Source organism: Anser brachyrhynchus (assembly GCF_964034855.1).
Source record: "Anser brachyrhynchus genome assembly, chromosome: 14".
NCBI classification, from domain to species: Eukaryota; Metazoa; Chordata; class Aves; order Anseriformes; family Anatidae; genus Anser; species Anser brachyrhynchus.
In genome coordinates this window covers 15,950,742-15,972,920 of record NC_137709.1, presented here as the reverse complement: position 1 = coordinate 15,972,920, position 22,179 = coordinate 15,950,742, and the positions used below count along the sequence as shown (strand labels likewise).

Genomic DNA, 22,179 nt, shown 5'->3' with positions numbered 1-22,179 from the left:
AAGGGGAAGAGTTTGCAGGGTATTATTCAATAAGAGCAAATGCTTTAAAATAGTTTCCAAGTTTCTCAGTGTTTTATAGGAAGTCTCTTGTGCTACTTGTTTTCTGCTCTGTTACTTGGAATGGACATGTGGGAGTGTTCTTTTATTAATGCTGTATTATTTTGCATTTCAGGTATACTAAACCACTCACCTTTGCAGACTGCATTAGCGATGAATTGCCATTAGGATGGGAAGAAGCTTATGATCCTCAGGTTGGAGTTTATTACATAGACCACAACACCAGTAAGTAACACATTAGTGTGTTTTGCAGAGTGATTGTTTTGTACCCGTGTTAAAATGTACTGAACACAAAATTGCTGAACAGCATGTCTTGGAGCAGGTGCAGTTCAAATCCTGTCCTGCATCACAGGAGTTCATTCCCCCTCTCTAGCAGGGATATGAGACCTTTTTGTTTGTACTCTTCAGATCAGTAGTCATGTTCAAGCTGATACTGTGGGCACACCTCTCTAAGATTTGGCTCTGCTGAAGAGTCCGACTAGGCAGCAATGATTTGGAGTTTGTTCTTAGCCTGGAATTTGTCCTTGTGGCAAGACCATCAGAAACAGTACAAAGGTCTTGTGTTGATTTCCCTGGCAGGGATAAGCTGAATGACTGCTTGCATGGTTAATGGAGCTCCCAGAGCTGCAAGAGTTCACATTCTCTTTACTAGAGAGGAAACTCTCAATTAAGCTTGGGGTATCCTGAAAAAAGTAGGAAAAGTGTTAAATTTGTGGCGTTTTTATGCTATATGCTCAAACTAAGCCACTGCTTACTGCCTTTGCTTGATAGAACAGAAGTGTTGTGCTTTACAAGCTCATTTGAATTATATGCAAGAAAATTCGTAACTGGATATGTCATTACAGATGTTGTTAGGAAATAAGTTGTGCTAGAGCAAATTCCCTGAAAAACAAGGCATAAACAAAATAAATCAGTGACTTTTGTTCTCTTTAGAGAACCACTGTGATTGCATTCCAGAAGTTCACAGCAGAGGCATGTCCAGGTCCTTTCAGAGCTAGCTTTTTGTAGCTAATGCAAAGAGCAAAAATTCTGAAGGACAAAAGTACCTTGACAATTTTTTAAAAAATGAAAAACAAAACTGCTTTTGTGACTTCAACTGAGAACTTCAGCAATTTTTTTTTTTTTCAGCAAGTTACAAGATTTTTAAACTGTAACTGTGGAAGTCAACTTTTTATGTCTTAGCTATCTTCATATTGCTTCCCTTCCTTTCAGAGAGGCCACATTTTCAACTGGCCTGAGACTGCATGTTCCTGGTTTTACCAACTTCTGAGTATTAAAATGGGAGAACAAAAAACGACTGTTCTCAAAAAGCACTAACTGCCCTCTGCAATACAAAGATTGTGTCTGCAGATCTGCAGATGACAACAGTATTTGTATTTAGATATTGTCGTCCCAATACCGTACTATTTACATACTTTTAAATACTTGTTGGACCTCTTGAGTGTCGCAGCTAGCAGAAGTTTCAGCACGTAGTTGGGACAAACAAAATAAGACCTTAGCTGTGCATTTGAGTTGACCCCTCTGTGAATGCACAAAGATCTGGTTTTAGGCCTGAGATGTGTGTGGTGCAGGGCAGTTTTCCCTAGTCCATGCCACTCGAAAGCACCACAGGCTTCAAGGGAGTGCAGTTACAGCTTTGAACCGTGCTGACACCTCCTTAACAGCAGTTGCTTTTCAAGCTTACCTTCTGTAAGATGCCAGAGGCTACAATACTTGAGCTAGAATTTCAATTAAGAGGTTAAAAAAAAGAGAAATTAAATCATGACCCTATTTCTTAAGCCAGCTCTAACGCAAATCATGATAAAGCAAACCATATCCACTTACCATCAGCTAATCAAGAGGCTCATCTTTGTGGTTCGTGTGAAGTGTTCTCTGGAGAGTGTCCAAACCCACCTCCTGCAGATCCCTGTGCAGGAAGGAACCGTCAGCAGAAGGGATGGAGGCACGTTGGTTCTTGCTGCAGACTTGAAGTATTTGAGCCTAGTTATCAGGAACGACAGACTAAATTTCAGTCTAAGGCCAGGAGCCATTTAAAAACAGGTGAGATGGGGAATACTTCTAACCTTCTCTCTGGGGCAAAATAAATAAAATTAAATTGAATTAAGTACTGAGAATATTTCTAATACAGTATTCATGCATAGCCCTGAGTGTCTCAGACTCTGGTGGAACTTCTTTGGAATGTGATTTGCCCCAAGAAACCATGATTTTCTTTCTAGGTGCTGATGCAAGCGTGGTAAGGCCACATTCTTCAGATATGAAGATTTATTTATGACAAGCACAGCATTTAAAAAAAAAAAGTACAGAACAACAAATGATGTAATAACCCATAGGCCTTGGATCTGACTTCAGAATGTATTTTGCATTTCTTAGTAGCTGTGGGCAAATTGAGAGCCCTTTGGCCAACATTTTCCTAGATTATGATTGCATGTTTGAAAAGCAAAGCCTGATGCTGCAATCAAGGGGATACAGTTAGTGATTACTAAGAAGGAAGAGGTGAATGCTTTGTTCCCCTTTTTTAAGTAGTTTCAGGATGTAACAGTGCTTCCGTCCTGTCTGTGAGCTGGCTGCTGCCAAGCATTTGCTTTGCAAGGTGGTGTGTGCACTTGGGGCAGTGATCTCCCTTGGACTAGAGGTTTTTGAGGTGCCTCCCCTCACTGCACACATGAGTGTGGTGGTAGGAAGGGTGGGCTGCCAGTGCACTCCTCTATGAGATGCGCAGGATCTGCAGGTAGAACAGAACAGGGAAACGCCATTCCATCCCTCGTTACTCTACCTATTGCCAAGAGTCAAGGGGGACCCGGAAGAATGAATTCCCAAATTTCTAGCAAGGGCGAAAAACGTCTAACAGTCTGTGGAAGTACGTCAGATCTTAGTGTTGACTTCCCTTACCAGAGAAGCTGATGACTTATTCCCCCCGCCCTATCCTCAGACAGACACTCAGCTTGTGTTCTGTGGGTCAGGTGTGCGTGTGGGCTGTGAATGGTGCACTTGCTCAGGGGTGAAGAACTTCACCTGTCCCTGGTTTTGTAGTGTTGATGTAAAGAGCTGTTGTGGATGAACAGTACAGCATTTATTGTTCTGTGCTGTGCATGCTGTTTATCAGATAAGCTGCACCATAGCCTGAATTAAATGCCAGGTAAGCTGCTGGATCTCTGAGAGATGAAGAAACATACTCTGGGGGTACGGAGGTAAGACGGTTTTAATTGGGGCGGGTCTTTGAGAGCAAACATCTCCTTGGATTTGTTGTCGACATACACAATACTGAATTATTAGAATTATATTACAATACTGAATTACTAAAACTTGTGTTTTTTCCGCACGAGTTTTTGGCTGTATGTTTAAAAACGTGGCAGCTGCTGGCTTAAAAAACTTCACTCAGTTGTTCTGAGTGTGTTTGTGTTACTGATTTTTCAAAAAGCTGGTTAAGGTTTTCTCTTGCATGGGTTTAATGTTACCTGGACTGTGTCTCAGCTCCTGTAACAGAGGTGTTCAGGATGATGAAGCAGACTTTATAGTCTTTCTCCTGGTGGTTTATAATAGAGAGATGTCCCTGTAGCAGCCTCCACTGCCTTTCTTGCAGTTACAGTAAGAATGGGCTGTTAGTTGAAGGAAAAAATGGAAGCTTGAAGAAGCCACAGGTATCAGGAGCATCTCTCTGGGGAATTTGCAGCAGACTTCCCTCTCTGGCTCAACTATGGAGTAAAGAGAGTTACGTGCTTTGGATGTAGATAGTGGTTATCTGGAAAATGGGATTTAGGGGGCAAGAATAGAGATGGGGGGCTGGGATTTTCAGACTTGGAGTTGATATGCTGCTCTGTCTTGCTGAGTTTTCCTTTGCTCCCTGTGAGCAAGACCGCGGTGTTTGTCTTGGGAGTGCATCAACACCTACAACTGACACAAGTGGCTGTTTTTGCCCTTCCAGTTATTTTGGGACAATTTTTCAGGGTTAACTTCCGTATTCCCAATAGCTGAAATCCTGTTTCTGCTAGCAGGATCTATAAAAACTTGCTGCTGAAACAGTTCTGCGCACTATACTGTTAGTCTCTTAAAAGTTTTTTCTCTAATCATCTTACTTTTGCAGCTTTGTTCAGGTTGTGCTATGTAAGTTGAAGTGCCTGGTGTTCTTTTGGGTCTTGAGATACTGTTGAAACAAGTTATTGTTGGAGTCTCCTGTTAATTTTCTCCTCAGCATGATCATGGGCAGCTTGTGAAAATGTGGCTGTGTGTCCATCCCGTGGGTAAAATTATTTATTTCGATTTCTGCTTCTAGGATTGTTGCTAGCGCTCTTTCCCAGATGCTGCATGTTGCAGTGTTCGTCTTATTCCTGACTCACTGAGAGCTGCTCTTACCTTCCTCCATGGCAGCTCTTCCTAAATATTTAAAGAGGCTCTTAAGATATGCAGATTAGATTCCTACTGATAGTTTCAAGCAGCTCCTTTTTATTAATTATTCATTATGTGGTGACTAGGCATGCTTGTTCAGGCATGGTAGTTTGGACAGTTCAGAGCACTTAGTCAACTGAATGTTGGAACCTGTTCCAAGCAAGAACGTGAAATAACCTTGAAAGAGAAAAGTATTTTGGACACTTCATCACAAAAAAGACAAATACAAATCTGCCTAATTAGCATTAGGACCATCTGCACGTTTGTACCCCTATGGCTTTTCCTTGATTAGAAACCCCAAAAGCCACGTATCAGTTGTGTTGGGGTAACGGAGCTGAAGGTGATGTAGCCGCTCACGACTGTGTTGCCTACGTTACCACAAAAATATTTTCCTTTAACTCCACCTCCTGTATTCTGCAGTGATTTACTGCTGAGTTTTCTTTCAGTGAAGGAAATGTTTACTCCCCTCCGGAGATGCTGTTTATATAATGCAATTGAAGGCACTTTCACAGATGCACTCTGTGATTTAGCAATTCTTTGTATTTACGTATGGACTCTGAATGAATTAATTTTCTTCCCCTTGCTAATAACAGATGCTTTGCAGCCAAAGAGGACAGGCAGAGTTGTATTTGCTTTGACATTCTTGAATGCAGTCATGTGGCAATGAAGTTTTCTGAAAGTTGTTTTATCGGTGAAATAGCAGAGCTATTTTATTAGAAATGTTATAAACCAGGTACAATAAAGATAAGCCTGACACTCGGTGTCACTTTTCCAGTGCTTATGTGTGCATATGCTTGTGTGAATGTTTTAAGAGGCAGAACCACATTGGCTTCAGCATCAGAGGAACTGGAGAGTTGTACATTGATTTGGGCATGTATTCTATAGAACGAGTCAGAATATAAGAGCTTGATGGAGTTTGTTGCAGATCAATGATCACTTCCTAAGGAGGCAGAAAAAAAAAAAGGGGCATGTCCTTATTCCACTTGTTAATGGGGGAAGGGGCACAGGGCAAATTCAAAATAGTCATAAATGGTGGAGCTTCTCCAGGCAGTGATACAAGCCTGCATTTTATTGATCTTCCCTCCTTTTGTTTTCTCTTTAAGAAACTACACAGATAGAAGATCCTCGTGTGCAATGGCGACGGGAGCAGGAACATATGCTGAAAGACTATCTTGTCCTAGCCCAAGAGGCAATTGCTGCACAGAAGGAGATCTATCAAGTGAAACAGCAGAGGCTTGAATTGGCCCAGCAAGAATATCGGCAGCTTCATGATGTGTGGGAGCACAAACTGGGCTCTCAGACCAGCTGTGAGTATTATGAAGTGACTTTCTCAGTCGTGATCCCTCTAGGACAGTAAAATGCTTGAAGCTGGTCCTCTGATAGAGCACCAGGGTATGTTATGCCACATCAAATACTCTGCACATTTCATTTGCTTTTGAGACAAAATGAGCAATCGTTGTTTAATGCCTATTTTCTAAAGAATAGCTATTATGAACATTATTACTGTTTTCCTCAGTTGCTGGAGTTGGTGTGCAGATTTTCAACATGGGCTTCAAGAAATGTTGGCGGGGGCGGTGGGGGTGGGGAGGAGATTCTGTGTTGTGTTCCTTGGTTCACCTGTCCAAAGTACAGAAACAAGGCAAGAAGGTTAATCCTGAGCGGCATTCCCAGACCTCTTGCCAGTGGAAGATGTCCAGAGGAGAATGTATTTCCTGCAAGTCTTCCAGAAGGTTTTTTTATATAATCCTTACAACTGTAAACTTTGTTCTTGATAGCAACATCAAAGGACTGACACATCCGCACAGCCATCTTTTTACTCTTTCTGGGTTATATCTAGTGGTAGTGAACTCAAGTGGCTCATTCTGTGCCCGATATCGAAGGGTTCTTAAAAATTTGAATAGGGTCCCATCCCTTATCTCTGAAGTAAGCAAGCAGTGCTCTACTTAAGTACTGGTATAATAAAACAATATGTTATGAATGTGAATTGCGTTGGTGTGATGCTGTCTATCCGTTAAAAAAGAAAAAGAAAAAAAAGCAACCAAACAGAAAATGTTTTCCCGTGTTTTATAGGGCATAAACTGATGGCTGCAAGGATCAAAATAACTCCCTTGCCTACAGCTACCTCTAACAGTATTGCACGTTGGGGAGCTTCTGTACCTTCTGAAGCATAAGAGTTTTAACTGCTGCTGAGAAGAGAGTTCTGCTGTTAATGGGACATTGATTTAATACGATGTGACACACTGGATGATCGGTCATGTTCTCAAGGCTGTGAGAAGGCTTACATCACGTTTTTCAGTTTCTTATTCTTTGCTTTGTTTCTAAACATTCAGTGGATTGTTTACACAATAACCAAGTCTAAAAACTAAAGTAAACCTTTATGCAGTGTTTTTTCCTTCAGTTGTGCTAAATGCCTTTGGAGATGCAGGAGGTGAGAAGAGATTCTGGCAAATGGATAAAAAGCCCATGGCAGCCATGTGTGGAGGGAGTGATGGGAGGCCTTAATTCCTGGTGGGGCTGGTAGAGGAGATGGGGATGGTGGTAAAGCCGCTAAATGCAGTGTTTGTTTTGCTGTAGTGCTGTCTGGCTCATCGTCAAGTTCCAAGTATGACCCGGAGATTCTCAAAGCAGAGATTGCTACTACAAAATCAAGGGTAAGAAGTATGACTGGACTTCTGCTTGCCACAAGTAATCCTCAGATATTTTCCAAGCTTCATGATAAATATTAAGAGATGTCAAAGCAGTCGAAAGAGTTAATGTTGCCATTCTTTATTTAAGAGATAAAGTAGCAGAATTCTCAAATGCTATGGTCTTAGTTTGAAACTATTGTTTTACTAATAGTCCTCAGACTCTTGAATGCTGATAGTATGTTTCGCTCCACAGTGGGATATTTAACTGTGTGCTGGCTGCCTGGTGCACTGCAGCACCAGGGAGCTGCGAGCTCTCTCCAGAGACTGGCAGCTGTTTTGTCGTGAGCTCAGCGCACGCTGCTAGGAGCAGCAGTGTGCTCTCTCATGCAGAGCTCACTTTGGGAAGAAGAAAGGACTGAAGTAAAGTAGGTCAGTCTGGCCTCTGCAGAGGAATATAAAACAGCGAGCTGTAGGGTCAGTGGATTTACAATATGTATTATCATCCTGCTGTGTTACTCGTGCAGTGGGGCCTTTTAATTTGGTATGTTGGAGGATGGCTTGTATCACTGCGGTCTAACTCCAGTCCTCATACCTAACGTTTTTTAATGACTGGAAGGATTTTAAACATCAGTGGGTAAAATCAGCATGTGCTTTCATTGCTGTCCTTTGAATTTTTCTCATCTTTCCTGCTTATGAGGTTGGAACTTCCCTTGAGCCCCCGATTAAATGATGTGACATCCAAGTACTAGATAAATCTCTAGCCATTGATAATGTGCTGATGAAGATGCAGTCAGGGCTGGTAGCTGCTGTTGAGATGGAGTGAATATTTGGAAACTTTGTCTAGAGAGTGCTGTCTACACTGAGTAAGTTCTGAATTGAGTGGGTAGTTCTGTACCTAAATACTCATGTGAAGTATCACTCCAAAAATGTAACACCTTCCTACAGGTCAATAAACTCAAGAGAGAGGTAGCTCACATGAAGCAAGAACTCCAGTACAAAGAGCATGGATTTCAGACACTGAAGAAGTAAGTCTGTTCTGAAGATCTTATTTTCAGTGCAGAACATCTCTGGCTTGTAATGCATCCCCCTCTACATTTATCAATAGCTGCCTAAAGAACATTAAGCTGAAATACATTGCTGCTGAGATCTTTGGGCAAATACAAGTCAAAGCCATGGGGGTTAGTTTGCTCGAATGTTTACCTGTATGCAATTGGCTACATCAGAACTGACTTCATGGTGAAAAGATTTTGAACCAAGTTCTATCATTTAAATGGTATTCCGTTTTGCTCAGTATTGCCCAATACTGATGACGCAATATACCCATTGCCTTAATTATAAGAGTCCTTGTTTTAGGTCACTGAGGAAAAAATCAGGGTGGAAGGGAAGGGGAGAAAAAATGTTGGGTACTCACCTTTATATGGATATGCAACTGGCATGTTTTCAGTAATGTCACTGATAAGTATCCTACCAATTTTTTCTAAGTGACAACTTCAGTAAGTAGTCATTTGAGAAGAGAGGAGGATGTGGTGGCTTGTAATTAGGTTGTGCATGCAGATACATTCGTGTGTGAGAGATCTGCCAGGTTTTCAAAATCTTTACTTAAACTAACAATACGTAGCGGCTAACAATACTAACAATAAACTAACAATACATGGCTAACTTGATCTCTGGGTTAGAAACGAGGTAATGAGCGTCAGTCTGTCTAAACACTTGCTCCACCTTTCATCTTCTCCCTTCCTAAGGAGTCAAAGCAATTGTACGGCTAAAATCAGAGTTTCTAAGTTTAATATTCTTCTAACAGAGAGAACAAAGAACCCGTCATCACTGCTTTTCTTTATTATACTTAGTGTGATTTCTTATCAGTGAATATCAAGATGTATGCATCTAGGATGATATGATTAATTGCATTACATAAAGAGTTTGCTTACTGTATGTTTTTTTTAATTTCCATGCAGAATTGACATGAAAATGTCTGATACTCAAGGTGGCTACAAACTTGATGAGGCACAAGCCATTTTAAGTGAAATGAAAGCTCTCAAGAAGGCCATCACATCAGGGGAGAAAGAAAAGCAAGACCTCATTCAGGTATTGAAACAATGTGACTTTATAGTATTTTGTCTCCATTCATATAAAGTTGAACTTGAGAAGTAATTTAAGTATTTCGTTTTTCAGATATGTGATTTATTTTTTTTACTAAAGTAGCTCTATATCGTGGTTGAACTGTAGCCTGTTTATTCATCAGTTTTGGAAATAATTATAAAATATAACTAACAGCAGTAAGCACTTGGTTTGGTTAGAGATGGACATTTGTCTCTTGGTTTAATGGTCAAGAATGAACCAGTGTGACTGTCTGTTCTGCTGTCAAAGAGCAAATCTGCAGAAGTTGTGAAAAAATTGGCCCATTTGGTGTGCCTCCTCCTTCAGGCTCCCAGCAGAGAGCCTGTCTGCATGTGGGCACGAGAGTGTGCTCATACCTTGAGTGCTCAGACAGGCGGGCTGCTTCGTGCTGTGGGAGGCACAGACCAGCCATGCCTGCCCTCACGTTGGCAGGCTCTGAGGGCACACGTGGAACGGCTGGACCTTAATCATGTCCTTTTGGCTACAGCTGTGTAGCTGCCAAGGTATTTTGTGTGAAAGTGAGCTCATATGATGAATTTCCGTGGTTTCAGAGTTTAGCCAGGCTAAAAGACAGCTTCGTGAATGACAGAGGATCACAGTCAGACCTGTGGGCCAGCAACATGTCCTTGGAAAGCTCCAGCCCTTCGTTACCAAGGCAGTACCTGGATGTCAGCTCCCAGACAGATGTTTCAGGAAACGTAAGTGAAGTGTGGGAAACCTATTGCATCTGGAAACATTCCTCTGAAACTAGAACAGCACTGCCTTATTACAAGGTTTCAGGCGTGGGAAGTATCTGTGAAATGATACCATCTCCTGTTTTAAACTTGGGTGACCTTCATTTTTCTTTAATGCAAAAGTTAATGCATCTCTGAAATCAGCCTGCTGTTACCCCATGCTCTGTGTCTGTCAGAGCAACCCAGGTGAGAATAAAAAGAAAGGAAGTTTTACTTTGTATGTAGGTGTAGCTTCTTTAGATGTGAATATTCCCATAGCTCTTTATAAAACTGATATGCTACTAGACCAGAAACATTCAGCAGCTACATATGGGCTGAGCTCTAATGAGGCCTCTTCCCTTAAGAGTGCATTTTGCTTTCGGCTTGTGAATGTTAAGGAGTGAGAATGATAGCATATGTGCGGATATTTTGATGCCATTAAACATGTGTAGTGCTCCGTAAGTCTTCAGTCCCACTTGTGCAGCAAGATCATAATTGGCAGGCTTGTGCCAGCCTCAGCAAGGAATCAAGCGATGCTGTGGCTACCTTGCGTGCCTCTCAGGACATCGCAGAAGCCTCTCCTTTGAACTTTTACTTAAGTGTTCGTGGCCATTTGCAGTCAAGGCCATACATATGATTAAAGATCTGCAGATTTGGCCTTGATAGGATGTCCCTTGTCCTTAAGACTTGACAGCCAAAGCAAGATGTAACACAAACCAAAATGTGATTGCAATCAGCAGTTAAGAAGAAATATTGCAAAACTACTTGTGTGTGCATGAAAATGAAAGCCTGACTACATGTGGTAGGTTCTCCTGTATGGTGAGCGAGGCCAAAGAGCTTCTGAATCCTGTGAATTTTTTAAGCATTTGAAACAATCATGAAAAATTTAATCAAGGGAAATATTTCCCATTATGCGACTGGTTTAACTAGGTAAAGTAGTTTGTCAAGAGCTAATGTAACTTGTAACACCATCAATTTCAAGAAGGAATGTCAAACTAGGAGCAGTTACTAAGTTGCTGACTTCATATTTTGTCTCAGTTTATTACCAGCAGCAATAACCAGTTGGCTGAGAAAGTGAGATTACGCCTTCGATATGAAGAAGCAAAAAGAAGGTAATTCTTCGGTCTGTTTTACCTTTTGGCTGTCATACAGCTTATTCTGAAGATGCAACTCAGATTGAAATCCAGAGCTACTGCTACATAAACATGCTAATTTCTGAGCTAGTGAGGCAACAAGCTTTCTGGGCCAACATTATCATGTAAGAAATAAATAACCATCCTAGAAATTGCTAAGGAGTGACTAACACATCAAGAACTCAATCTAGCCACACCTGCAGGAACATAAGTGGTTTTCCTGCCTGTTGCCAATGCTTCCCCATTCCAAATAAGAAGACTGTACCGAAAGGCATGTCCTTACCTTACTCTAAATGCAGTGAATGTTTGCATGGTTTCAAGTCAGATAAGGAGAAATGTGTATTGCGTTAACACCTAGCATACTGAGACACGGTCAAAAGGCTGCAGTTTTAGTGCCTGTCTGCTTACCTGTAAGAATGTAAGCTTTTACATTTGCCCTCTGATATGAGATGAATGAAGAATAAATTCTTTAAAAATCACATCTATTTAGAAAACTTTTGCTTAAATTAGATTGGGAGATGTATTTTTAATTGATAATAGCTAACTCACTTGTTGAGGAGGTCCCTATATTTATATGGATTGATACTGCAGTTAGATGAAAAACCCTGAAGCAATGTTCTTTCCATGTACTTTGGTGGCCCTAGTCCTTGTTCAGAGGTGTGGCCGTCAGTGGTGGTGATTTTGTTTTTAACTATTCTAAAGGGACTTGCCTATTCCAGAAAAGCAAACTTCAGATGTATAGTACAGTCTGTACCTGGAATACATACAAGGAAGAAAGGATTGTCTCTGGTTGGAAATAAGGCTTAAGGCTGTGGTTACTCAGTGTTCTCATTTGAGTATACTGGTATGGTCAGCAGGCCATGTTTTTCTGTGGCATAAATTTTTATCAGCATCTGTGGCAATTGTCACAGCTACACACAAAGAATGTGTGTGCCCAGCTACTTTGGACAGGAGCTTGCACGTTTCTGGGTAGAAAAGGTTTATCAGAACTGTTTTGGCAATCTAAGATTAACAGCTACAGTAATATTTGGATCATCCTTTTTTTTTTTTTTTAAAAAAAAGTATATATATTCTTAATCCCTTAGATGCAGTAGTTAATGTTTCAGTGTTAAAATTGTTCTTTACTCTTAAGTTTTGCTCAGGGCTACAATTTAATTTACCCTGACTTTACATTTTCAGTTTGAGATGAAGCACTCTTACTTTAGCCTGTATCTTTTCCAAGGGGCAAGTGAATAAAGATAAACCTGAAGAGAAAATATATACTCTTTAAAAAAAAGAGACAGAACTTTATAAAGGCAAGCTAATACTTCATTTGAAGTGATGAAGAAGTGCATACAACACAGTCTTGCAGTTAAGATTTGATACCTCGTGTCAGTCTTAACTATGAGAAAATCCATAAATTATTTTAAAAAACATTGAGAAAAGGTGGATCTGAATGGGCATGAATAATTGATAGTGAAATGAAAAGATCTCCAGCTATCAGAGTGCTGTGGTTTTGGCATAGCCTTCAGAAGGAGCTGCAGAAACAAATACATTAACTGGTTTTAAGCTGAAACAATACTGTGGATTTGGTGACTCACAAGGAACCTTATGTTGCTGTGAAAATTCCTCCTGGTGTTGTGTGTTAGAAGCGTTTTCTGTCCCTACAGTGGAATATTAAAATGCTCCAAGAACAATAGGTAAGTGAGTACTTCGCTCATGCATGTATTATGGAGTCAAATGGTAGGGATGCATCTGTCCTATTAGCTCAGCGTTGTCAGGAAAGGTAAAACTTGAGACTTTGAAATCAAGGTGATTTCCTATTAGGTAGGTTAGAGCTACTAGTTTTACAAAGAACGATGATTTTGAAAGTGGACAGTAGCAGGCACAGTTACATTACTGTTGTGGACCAGACTAAAGCCACCGATGTAGGTGAATATCTTGCGGAACCTTTTCAGGTCAGAACTGCTAGGGGGCAGTTTTGTGTGTTCCCTCATCTAACAGTAAATCCTTTTGTTTTACGTCTCAGTGAAACAGTGGGAGCCCTGGAGTAGAGTCCTTTCATGTCAAATCTATACAAAAAGAGCAGAGGATGACTGCAGTGACAAATTTTAGGTTAATTGGTTTGGAAACTGATGATAGGTATCTTGTCAAAAGAGGTGGCACTGCTACATCTCTACAAGGAGAGCACTACTGCAGCAGAGCCTGAAGCACGACTGTTGTCTGATGCAACTAACTATGCTGTACAACTTCAGACAAAGTAGTAACTCAGTTGTGTAGCAGTTGTGCTCCATGCTCTGCTTTACTTCCTTCAACAGCTGATCTTTCAGCTTGGGTTTTGTATGACTGGATAACTCTGGGCTTTTAAAGGTAGGCTTTAGAATCTTCTGAGCTGGAATATTTTAGTGTCACTTAGCAGCTGTGGAACAATGGTGGGTATTTGGTGAGTTTTTAGAGAACACCTTCCTTTTTGAATTTTCTGACAAACAGGCTGATCTCTTAGTATCACCCACTGATTACTGGTTGTGGAGGCAGATATTTGAAGTATACTTCTCTGCAGATGCATGTACTCTGCATTAGCTCCAAAAAGACTAAAAATTTTTACAAGTTATGTCTATATCACAAAAAATAACAGCTTTTCCAAGTGGGGAAAAAAAAGACAGTAAGTCATATAATTACCTTTTCTAGTTAAGAATACAGTTAAATAAAACTTAAGCTTCCCATTCCGTATTTTGTTTGGTCTTGCAAGCTAGTAGCCATTCAGAAAGGGTCTGTGTGACTTGAGGCCAGTATTGCTGATGGTTTTTGCAATGCAAACCTAGCATGGCACTTCAGTGATGTAGCTTAAACTCGGGGAATGCTGAAGGGTTGATTTTTTCAGCCACGTGTCAGTCTGCAACCTTTTCTATTGTAGTGATACCGTTCCATTGGACTAGGAGAAACAGAATATGTAAACCTACTTTTAACTGAAAAGGGGAAAAATAATGATCATTTACAGAGCAAGGCAAAAGCTGGAGTTGCTTTAAAAAAGCTATTAGACTTGGAAATGCATAGAGAAAAAAATTCCATTGGAAAAGCCATATCCATGCAAATGTATGCCAGAAGTGATCAGATTAATGCCAACCAATCCTCTTAAACTCATATCCCTTCAAAATACACAGAGGAATTCTTGGATTTTGAATTAATGCCATTGTTAATTCTTTGTTGGAGCACAGTGTTGCACTTGATCAGGCACTCAAAAACAAAATAGCTCAGAAGAAAACCTAAAAATAGTTGAGTTGAATCTCTAACAATTATGGAACTTTAATTAGAGTAAGCAACCTGCTGTGAGGAATTGGTTTACAGAAAAAATGAGGCTCGACTTCAAACAGGTGATCTAGTCTGTGTCCTGTGATGGAGTAGGCAGGTCGGTGTGTGTGAGCCTGATTTTGTACCTCTGTTTCGCAGGCTGTCTTGGGGCTTGAGTTACTCTTGGCATGTGGAGCTTGGAAGACAAAGATTTATTCTTCGAGGCCATTCAGCAGTTGTGTAGCTGCTGCTACCCAGATCTACGTTTTATTTCTGTAATCACTTCACGATGGGTTAGTTGGGTAGTGGACACCATCCTTTGCACTTCTGTAGCATAAACCAGGCTCTGGAAGAATCCAGATTAGTAGCCACGACTGTTCATTGCGCACAGCTGAAGTCTGGTAACTCCATCAGATCCCCAAAACCCTTTTTAAAGGGGGGTGAGCACTGGGCTTTGATTTCATATACAGCAAATTATTTTTTCTCATGTGTTTACTAAAACCTCAATGAGATGAGTAGTTAATCACATGAAGGGGCGTGCATGCCTCAACTGTCTGGCGTTCAGTCAGGTGAATTATTTCCTACAAGATACCTTACCTTTCTCATTGTTTGAATTCTAAGCTTTCATAATTTCTCCTCCCCAGCCCACTCAGCCTTCCCCATTCCGTGTTCCCCACTCTGTCACTTCTAAATGTGCAAGTTCCAGAAATGCAAGTCAATTGTAACTCTTACTCAGCTTTATTTTTACTGTTTCTCACTGAACTCCAGTAATTATCCCCGCAGGTCATGAAGAGTTGTAGGTCAACGATTATTACTAAGGAGACTGCTTTCCCTGGGTTGACTGACATTTCTGCCCTCAATCCTGTACTGTGACCCACCACAGGTTTTTTGGCTCGCCTCTCTATGTTGTAGTGTGAAGCAGATCATTTTTGGAGCTGACACAGCAGCTCAGACACTTGGGAAATAGGAAATGGGCGGATAGGTGGTGTGAGCAGCCTCCTTAACAGCCACAAGCTGTGTTATCCTCTTCTGTCTGTCAAAGCTCTTGTGAAATGCTAGATCTGTGTTGCTGTTGACTTCTTTGTAATCTTCCTGCTTGAGATAGTGTGGTGTGACGCTGACTTTAAACTGCAGTCTGGGATGATACCTCAGATCAACATAGACTTTACGTTCATGCAAACAAGTGACTCTGGATTTAGGTAGGATTGTAATCCCTCTAACTTGTCACGTCCTCAGGTCCCTGCTGTGCCAGAAGTAGCCTAACTCTTTAATATGTCCAGAAAGCTCAGCCTATGGTTGGATTCTTCTAGTAGTAGCATGCATGTAGTGAACTTCCTCATTGTAAAGACAGAATTCGTTTCTAATTTTTTGAGTGACCAGTGGTCTTTCTCAGCTTATCTGAATTCTGTGCAGGGAGTGTAGAATTCTCTTCCATAAACCTGATTAAAGATCAGATACGTACCATGTGATACTCTCCACAATTAGTAGTATGAGGTCATTAAGGCATATGAAACATCTCTTTAGTTAGTGTGTCTGACAGATTTTTTTTTTAGATCCAGAATTTCTATTTTGTTATTCCTTGACTGGTAGAAACTGCAGGTTAACTAGGGACTTGGCTTTCCATTGGCAGCAAACCTGAGTTAAAATCCCATTTTTGCATGTCAGCCTCCTGGCAGTGCCGTACTTGACTGCGCCCTCATAAAGATGACATAAAGGGTGAGATTAGCTGTCCTTGAGCTGAAGATTCTTCTTCAGGGCTGTGGAAGGTGTGGTTGGTCATGGTACATCTTCATGTGTGTGTTGAGCATTAGCTAGGACACTCCTCATGCTTGCCTTTTTTTCCTTCTTGCTGCAGAATAGCAAACCTGAAAATACAACTGGCTAAGCTTGACAGTGAGGCCTGGCCTGGAGTGCTGGATTCTGAGCAGGATCGTCTAATATTAATTAATGAGAAGGAGGAGCTCTTGAAAGAAATGCGATTTATTAGCCCCAGAAAATGGACTCGAGGAGAGGTGGAGAGATTGGAGGCAGAGAGAAGACGCTTAGAGGAAGACCTTCAAGCTGCTAGAGACACTCAAAGCAAAGCACTGACTGAGAGGTAGGTTACTGGGAATAGGACTGAGTTTGCATAATTGGGCAAGAGATGATGAGGAGCAAGCAGCAGCATCTCCTGCCTGAATGCTAATAGCAGTGCACTCTGACTTCTCTGAGGCTGGTTCTGTAACCATCTCCCAAAAGAAACTGACTGCAGTCGGTAATCCCCAAGAGGGGAAGGGTTGTTGGGGCACCTTTCCTACAAATGGATCCTGTATGAAAATAAGAAATGCTCAAAATAGCTCAGGTTACTATGCTGTTCCTCCATTCAGCCAGCTCCTCACAGCAGCTTCTAGGGTTGGTTTGCAGTCTGGAGCTTGGTAAATGTTAACAGATGGAATTTTAAATTTAAAAAAAAAGTTGTTTGTTCTAAGCATCCTTGTACGTGACTCCTGTAGGAACTGATATTTGACAGGCCTGTGGGTGTTGCGTGGACTATCCTGTAAATCTGAACTAGCTGAAAGAAACACAACTATTCTCCCTAATTTTGCTTGTTGCAGTAGGAGGTCTCCTGGGAACATACACTGAGGTTGAATGCTGTATTGGGCATTGTCTGCTGCTGCTTTACAATCTGTGCGTGTTAATGTCGGTGGCTATGGCAATGCTACCTTTAGCTGGAGGCTCTTCAATTTATATGGGATAAATGTGTTGCATTCGTTTTCTGCGTCTCTGTATTCATTTATTCTACATGCTCAGTATGCAAACTACATATTTCCTATGTGGATTTTTCATGGTTTTATCATACTGGAAAAATTCTAGGTGTCTCAGAAGTCTCAACTACAAGATTTTTACCAGCCTGAAAAATCTATGCTTCAAAAAATGTTTTTTATATTGCTGTAAGATGAACACTGTCATTTGATTTTTAGGAATATGGTCTTGTATAAGTGTACCCAAGAAACAGGTTGCTTCTGTGGAAGGATTTCTTGCCTGATGGCCTAGTTAGAGAGCCAGCACCTAACTGCACATGTTTTGTCTTAAACCAGTCCAGGTGTGAAATAAAACTGAGATGTTGTTGAAGTCCTTTAAATCACGTAAAGCCATAATGAGATGGTTATAAACTAAATCATACAAACCTTAGTCATTTATGGACCTTACTGAAAGCAAATGAAAGCACTTACGCCTTTATTAGCAGAGTAAATATAAGAACACAGTAGTGCACATCAAGCAGCATCCCTCAGACTTCTAGTGACGCCTGATCCTAGAAACATCAACCTCCATAGTAGTACCTGTAATTGTCTTCACTGTTGTGAATGTTTTCAGGATTGAGTTACACATCTTGGTAAACAACTGTGCATCTTGTCTGAATTCTGTTCCACTTTGTACTGTGTTCTCCTTGACTTTAGTAGGATTTCATGGAAGGAATAGTACTTGCCTTTGCTCTTCATTTTAAATTGTAAATGGTACTTTAGATCTATTCTTTTCTTTCCTCTTAGATTGAAGTTGAACAGCAAAAGAAATCAGCTAGTCCGAGAACTGGAAGAAACAACGCGGTTAGTTGCAATGTTACACACCCAGCTGAAAAGGTACGTAACCTCCTACAGAAGTTACAGGTTCTTTAACTGCACATAACGTAACTGCCATTTCTCTAACAGCTTCATCTCCCAGATGACTGATGTAAAAGGCCTTTTGTTTATAGTAGTCACACAAGATCCCCAGGTAGTTAGTAGAAAGAGAAACCTTGAGGGTAATATGTCCCACCCCATTTAGATAGGTTGTTTAGAATGGGATAAGGAACTTTGTGCCTCTGACAACAGAATGAGTTTCAGCAATCCCTTTTGTTTTGGATGTGTAACAGTTCAGTGGCTAAGGTGTGATATTTTTTTTCTGAATGTTTGAGGTACTGTAGTACTTTATTAATAAAGTATGTTAGCTTAGTACTCGTACGGCAAATGAAATGAATCTTAGTAATACGTGTTAATATGTCACAATATTTCTCTGAATTAATTCCGAGTATACTGATGCTTGCCATGTAGACAATGAATTGTAATATCTATGAATCTTTTGTGATTCACGTGGTATATAGAAATATTTTTGCAGTCATAATGTGGTCTGATTATTCAGGCTGTAGTTTTTGGAAGAGCATAGAGTTGCTGTTTTTAAAGATAAATACATGACTGTAAACAGTAAGGCCAAACCTTCTTCAGCTGCAGCCATATCTTCAGCCTTCAGATTAGGAAGTGTTTGGTGTGGTTTTTGTTTGGTTGAGGTTTTTCCTATCTGTACTGAACTTATTCTGTTTATAGCTTCTGTTCCACTTGGACTGTTTCGTTTTATGAAGATGATACTGAAAAGATTGGAAAAAAAATCATAGTGCAAGACTGATATGTAAATAAGCCACCACGGAGAACAACTATCTGTGATGTTCTTGTGCAGTAGAACTGCATCATATTTTGGTGTCTTCTAGCTGATCAGGGATCTTTTGAGGTGACCGAGAAGCATGTGAAACTAATTTTTTTCCTAACTATGTGCCCAGCATTCTTGGCATGCACCTTCATAAAATAAGCCTTTGCTATTAACCCCATAATGCCAAATGTCTGCCATTCAAAGGTATGCACAAAATGAAGTTGAGACCAGTGGGCTGGGGAAAAGGTTATGTTAAAAACAAATCAGCAACAACAAAACAATCCCTTTCAGTAGTGAAGCATTTAAGAGTTTTAAGTTTGTTGGTCCTGGACAGATTCATGTATACTGCCAAGATGCAAAAACATTTATCGTGTTTCGATTGTCACATTTCACCCAAAGCTTTTTTTAACAAACATGATGCGCTACACATCTGTCATACAAATGAAGGCATTTTGTGCCAAAATTGTCCTGAATTCTTGTAAGGCCGTAGGCATAATTTTTTGTTAAAGTTTCTAGCTTTTTCCCATAAAAATAGTATTATTAGGCTTATTAACATCCTCACTATTTTTCAGTGAGGCAACTTAAACCACTTGTACATATGCAGAATTGTTTTAATAGCTAATCTATATGTGAAGCGAGCATTAAGGATCTTTAATCAGTCAATGAGCAAAATATTTAATATCTGGAGCAATAGAATTGGTTTAAATGGAATTTCTAAGGATGATATATGTAGTCAGTGCTAGAGGACTGAGCACTTGCTTAAAACTAATTTCACTGTCAGATCTCTAAACTAGATCTCTAGGGATAAATAATTTGTGAGAACTGATTTCATAGTCCAGCCCAAACTTGTTCCCTTGTTCTTGTGGCCCTAAATGCCAAGAAGCAGCCTCTCACATGGGTAAATCCTTTGAATTTTCTTGTAACTGCTGTCTGTTGTGAAGGCTAGTTCCAAGCAGTTGTGATATTACCCTTTTGAGTTGGGGTCTGAGATTGAGATAAATACAAGCTTTCTTCTGTACAGAGTTGCAATAACTCGATCTGCTTGCATGAACCTTCCTGTTTTTTGTGGTGTGCTTTGGAGATCAACGGCAACCACTGATTTTTCCAGACAGAAGTGGGAGGAGAATGTTGTCACTAATTTTTGATTGCTTTAAAACTGTTTTAATGTTGCTTTTGCTAAACAAAGGTTCTTGGGAGATTGATAATGGTGAGCTGAAAAATGTGGATAAACTCTATTTTTATTAAAAAGTGGCCTAACTTTTCCACGGGATAGAATTTGAGTCTGGACTGTTATGGGGACTAATACACACAGCCTGAGCTGACAAAGCACAATGTACTGTGTGGGCTTGGAGACTTGGTGATACTGCAGTGTCTTAAATATCAAGAGAGAGGTCTAACTGTTTTTTGACTTGTCTCCTTCAGTCTCTCCACCAGCATGCTTTCCCTCTCCTCGAGTAGCAGCCCTGGTTCCCTTGCATCTAGCAGAGGATCTCTTGCAACTTCCAGCCAGGATTCATCCACTTCTGCCAGTTTCACTGACCTCTACTACGAGCACCTGGAGCAGTTGGAGCAACTGGACTCAGACTATCAAAACAAGATTGACTTGCTCTTGGAAGGAGCCACTGGATTTAGGCCATCGGGCTGTATCACCACTATTCATGAAAATGAAGTAGCAAAAACTCACAAAGCAGATGCCACCAGCCGCATACAGGCTCTGAGGTCGTTGTCTGGTACTCCAAAATCCATGACATCACTATCTCCAAGGTCATCCCTCTCTTCTCCATCTCCACCTTGTTCTCCGCTGGTGATAGACCCACTCCTTACGGGCGATGCCTTTTCAAGCCATATGGATTTTGATGATACAGAGATAAGTACAAACCTTTCAGAACTCACCCTACACAGTGGGAGTGGCAACTGTAGACTGGAAGAGCCTAGAGCAGGAGATAAACATCTAGGTCAAGGTATGATAACAAAATATTTGCATGCACGATTTATTTTTAATATAGTTTATAAAGCATTAAGAAGCAAGTATTGCTAAAGCTGACTCATTTTGATACGTGTTATAAAGCGTATTCAATTGCACATCCTACCCTACCTGGGAGGAAGGGTTGGTATTTTAACTTGCACACGAAGTACTGCTGATCCGATGAGTTATTCAGAAGACCATGTTGTTTTTAGTGTACTTGTGTATGCAAATTACAGGGGTTTTGTGTGAAAATATAAATGGTTGTAGTGGGAAGTGTGTATTAAGCAGGCACTTAACTACTCAGAATGTTGTGTGGTGTCTTGGGTCTGCAATTGAGATGCACGTAATGCCATATTGACAAAAACTTTTGGGCCAAGGCTCCGAGCAAGACCGTGAAAACAATTCAGCTTAACAGTTAACAAAAGCGAATAAAAATCCTTCCTTGCCACCTCAGCATACATGACATCTCGCTCTGGTTCCCAGTAAATCAGTGGCAATGAATTCATTAACTTCAGATGAGCAGACATGTCAAGGCTGTGTTGAATTTCTGCTGGTTTGAGGGGGATGGTCTCTTAGCAACAAAAGCGTGTTTAGATTGTAAGCATGATAAAATAAGACATTTAGAGAGAGTGGATGTTCTGATGCATGCATATGGCTTATTGGTGGGTGGGAAATGTTTATCCAGTTTTAGTGTGATGGCCCTGCTGAAGTGGATGGAAAGCAGGAGAAGGCAGTTGATGCCATCGTGCCAGGGCCTGTCAGAAGCCTATGTGACTGCAGTTAGGTTAAACCCAACGGAGGTGATTGAAATGGCTCGAGTTGTAACTAGTGAAGAAGTGTGGAACGTGAACTTGCATGCTACAGAAGTATGAAATGGCAGTTCAGCTTTTTCATTTTTTCACGGGATTATAAAATAGCCCATGTGAATAAAGGGAACTAGCACCATGTTATCACTTCTTTCTGTAAGGGTTGTTGTTAGAAAAGCTGATGCTATTTAAACTACAATAAAAGACATGACTGCAGAGCTTCCCCCTTAAGTTACCATTTTCCCACAAGCAAGAGATATTACAGATATGAGCAGGAAACAGTAATCATTCCTATTAGAACTGGATGCTGATTAGTTTTAACCTTTTTAGCTCTTCAAGATTTGTCAAGGCTGTTAAAGTGAAAGCTAAGGTGTTAAGCAGATTAAGTGATTATTACTGTTACCCAGTCAGCAGACAAAATAATCACCATAAGTGGTTTATTTCAGGGCAATAATGAGATGAGATTTTACTTCTCGGGCATTTTGTACGCAGTTCAGCAGTGTAACACCCGAAATGAGGTGGCTGGATCTGGTATGGTTAGTCATTGGCCTCATGGCAAAAGCATGCTCACGTGTTCTTGTAAGTCGAGCTGAACAGTATAGATCTGAAGGATTTGCTTTTTGTTTAAAAAAAAATATCCTGCTACTTCTGAGGCTAAAGTAAGGTTTACTC

General features: G+C 40.6%; 1 protein-coding gene across 4 annotated transcripts in view; it reads left to right on the top strand.

Moving 5' to 3' along the window:
• The window catches only part of WWC1 (WW and C2 domain containing 1), a 70,643-nt gene that overhangs the window by 30,425 nt on the left and 18,039 nt on the right, over positions 1-22,179 (top strand). For 3 of the 4 annotated variants that reach the window (XM_080555568.1, XM_080555571.1, XM_080555570.1), the window contains exons 2-11: positions 173-282; positions 5,544-5,747; positions 7,015-7,091; positions 8,013-8,092; positions 9,023-9,152; positions 9,737-9,883; positions 10,937-11,010; positions 16,154-16,396; positions 17,826-17,915; positions 20,158-20,696. In XM_080555568.1, coding sequence (XP_080411694.1) covers positions 173-282; positions 5,544-5,747; positions 7,015-7,091; positions 8,013-8,092; positions 9,023-9,152; positions 9,737-9,883; positions 10,937-11,010; positions 16,154-16,396; positions 17,826-17,915; positions 20,158-20,696 — 1,694 coding nt within the window. The remainder of the gene's footprint in view (positions 1-172; positions 283-5,543; positions 5,748-7,014; positions 7,092-8,012; positions 8,093-9,022; positions 9,153-9,736; positions 9,884-10,936; positions 11,011-16,153; positions 16,397-17,825; positions 17,916-20,157; positions 20,697-22,179) is intronic. The other variant, XM_080555569.1, reaches the window with a different exon arrangement.